Consider the following 2169-nt stretch of genomic DNA (forward strand, 5'->3'; position numbering starts at 1 on the left):
AATCTTTGTACATCGAGATGTGCTAATTGCATTGTCTTATCACAATATAATGATGCATTTAACTTGCATCAGCAGCATGCACTGTTTGTTAACACTTACTCTTTCTCAAAGATATGGATACCCACAATGACCAGCACACGTTCTCCAGCAAGATTTGACATATAATTGTGCTAAAATGTGCTTTATAGTGAATCCTCAACCTCTGGTGACCCTGGTATTTGAAAGAGAAATGTTCTCAGCATGAGGAGGAATGAAAGGAAAATGACCCTCCCTTGAATTTTTTTTTAACCAATTTGCATTTTCCTTTTGTGCTCAGCATTTCTATGTTCAGTGATCCTAGCTTGCATGTGGCTTCTTCCTTCTTTCCGCATGCTTGCTTTCAAGCTCTTGTGTGATTTTCCTACTTTGTAAGTTAATGATATAATTAGCTGGAAGGTTTTGGGTTGTTTTAGCAAAATCTCCAGAGAAAACTAACAGTGATATCCTGTCTGGGTGGAGTAGTAAATTTTCCATGTTTTTAGTGGCCTAGGTATCACATCTCTGGGTTTAAAACAAATAATGCCAGACAGTTTAAAAAGAAAAGTCAAAGGTCATAGAATTGAGGGAAAGATGAACAGGGAAGGAGATGAAAGAGTCCAAGGGGAAGGTGAAAAGAAGAAAGGAAAAGGGGAAAATGAGTTATTATACTTTATTTTATAAAAATAAAAAAATGAACAAATCACATCCTGTCCTATTTTTTTCTTTCTTTTCTTTGTTTTGACAGAGATACTTTCTCACTTTTATTTATGAAAAATATTCATCATCTCTTCTGTTTAAAAAATATTTGAGACAATTCCATCAGCTTTAGCCAGTGAGAGAATAGAATCATCTGACTCGCCCATCCTGCAAATGGCCTTGTAGATAGCATAGCTTTTAAAGTGGTCATTTAACTGGCCTGTGATCCTGTCAGCCTCAGCCATATTCATCTGGGTGGACGTGTAGTCCTTGGCACCAATGATGCTGCTTGTGGAGCATTTTTGTAGCAAGTACAGGTCCATGAACTCACCAGAGGTGGTGCCTGCTTGCTGATCCAGTGGGAATGTAGAAAAGAAGCTCTGTCCAGGTTTTTCCAGAGGATAAAACACCCATGTCATGGAATTCTGGCACCTAGAAAATCTGCCACCATAATCAGGAAACAAGAAGAAAAAAAGAACATTCTGTTATGAAAGTGTATATAAATATTGGAAGATAATGAAGCCAGTCCCGATGAGACCTGATAGGTTAGGGTCAGATGGAAGGGGAGGAAGACCTCCCTTATCAGTGGACTTGGAAAAGGACAGGAAGAAGATGAGGGAGGGAAGGTCGGATTGGGAGGGGAAGAGGTAGGGAGCTACAGCTTGGATACAAAGTGAATAAACTGTAATTAATATATAAAAAAGATTGACTAACATTGCACCTGTAGTTATCAATACACATTGTGAACTTCAGGGTGTGTGTCAACAGCATAGATCTTGTCTCTAGTGTCTGCAACAACAAAGCAAAGCAAATAAACAAAAGAACAACAGAAATTCTGGTTATGGAAAGTGTGAACATTTGACATCTTCATTATGCCAATGCTCTCACAAAGGCATGCCTGGGTTCAAACCCAGGGTATCTGCAGTAAATGTGGCAAATACCTTACATATTAAGCACACCTCTCTAAATTTTGGAGAATGATAATAAATATTTGCTGTTAATGGAGCTGTCAAGGCTGCATACATTGAGTTTAGTAGATAACATTTCCTTGATGCCTGACATTGGAGAAAAGATTCTCAATATACGCATGTATGCACACACACATGCCCACCGTGTGCTTCTGTGTTTCTGCAAACAGCAATCATATAATTTTTTTCTTTTTTAAGTTTTTATTAATTACACTTATTCACTTTGTATCCCTCCTGTAGTTCCCTTACTCCTCCTCTCCCAATCCCTTCCTTCCTTCCCCTTCTCCAACGCATGCCCCTCCCCAAGTCCACTGATAGGAGAGGTCTTCTTTTTCTTCCTTCTGATCCTAGTCTATCAGGTCTCATCAGGACTGGCTGCATTGGCTTCCTCTGTGGCCTGGTAAGGCTGCTCCACCCTCACGGGGAGGTGATTAAAGAGCAGGCCAATCAGTTCTGTCAGAGACAGTCCCTGTTCCCATTACTATGG

The 2169-nt window shown here is 39.7% G+C and overlaps 1 protein-coding gene across 1 annotated transcript; it reads right to left on the bottom strand.

The window, feature by feature from the left end:
* Nucleotides 1–812: 812 nt before the first annotated feature.
* On the bottom strand, nucleotides 813–1133 carry LOC129667656 (40S ribosomal protein S21-like). Its single transcript, XM_055595319.1, has one exon. It carries the CDS (start codon nucleotides 1131–1133, stop codon nucleotides 813–815), a length of 321 nt encoding a protein of 106 aa, XP_055451294.1.
* Nucleotides 1134–2169: the final 1036 nt, after the last annotated feature.

Source organism: Psammomys obesus, unplaced genomic scaffold, assembly GCF_907164565.1.
Source record: "Psammomys obesus unplaced genomic scaffold, mPsaObe1.curated_primary_1811, whole genome shotgun sequence".
Taxonomy (NCBI): domain Eukaryota; kingdom Metazoa; phylum Chordata; class Mammalia; order Rodentia; family Muridae; genus Psammomys; species Psammomys obesus.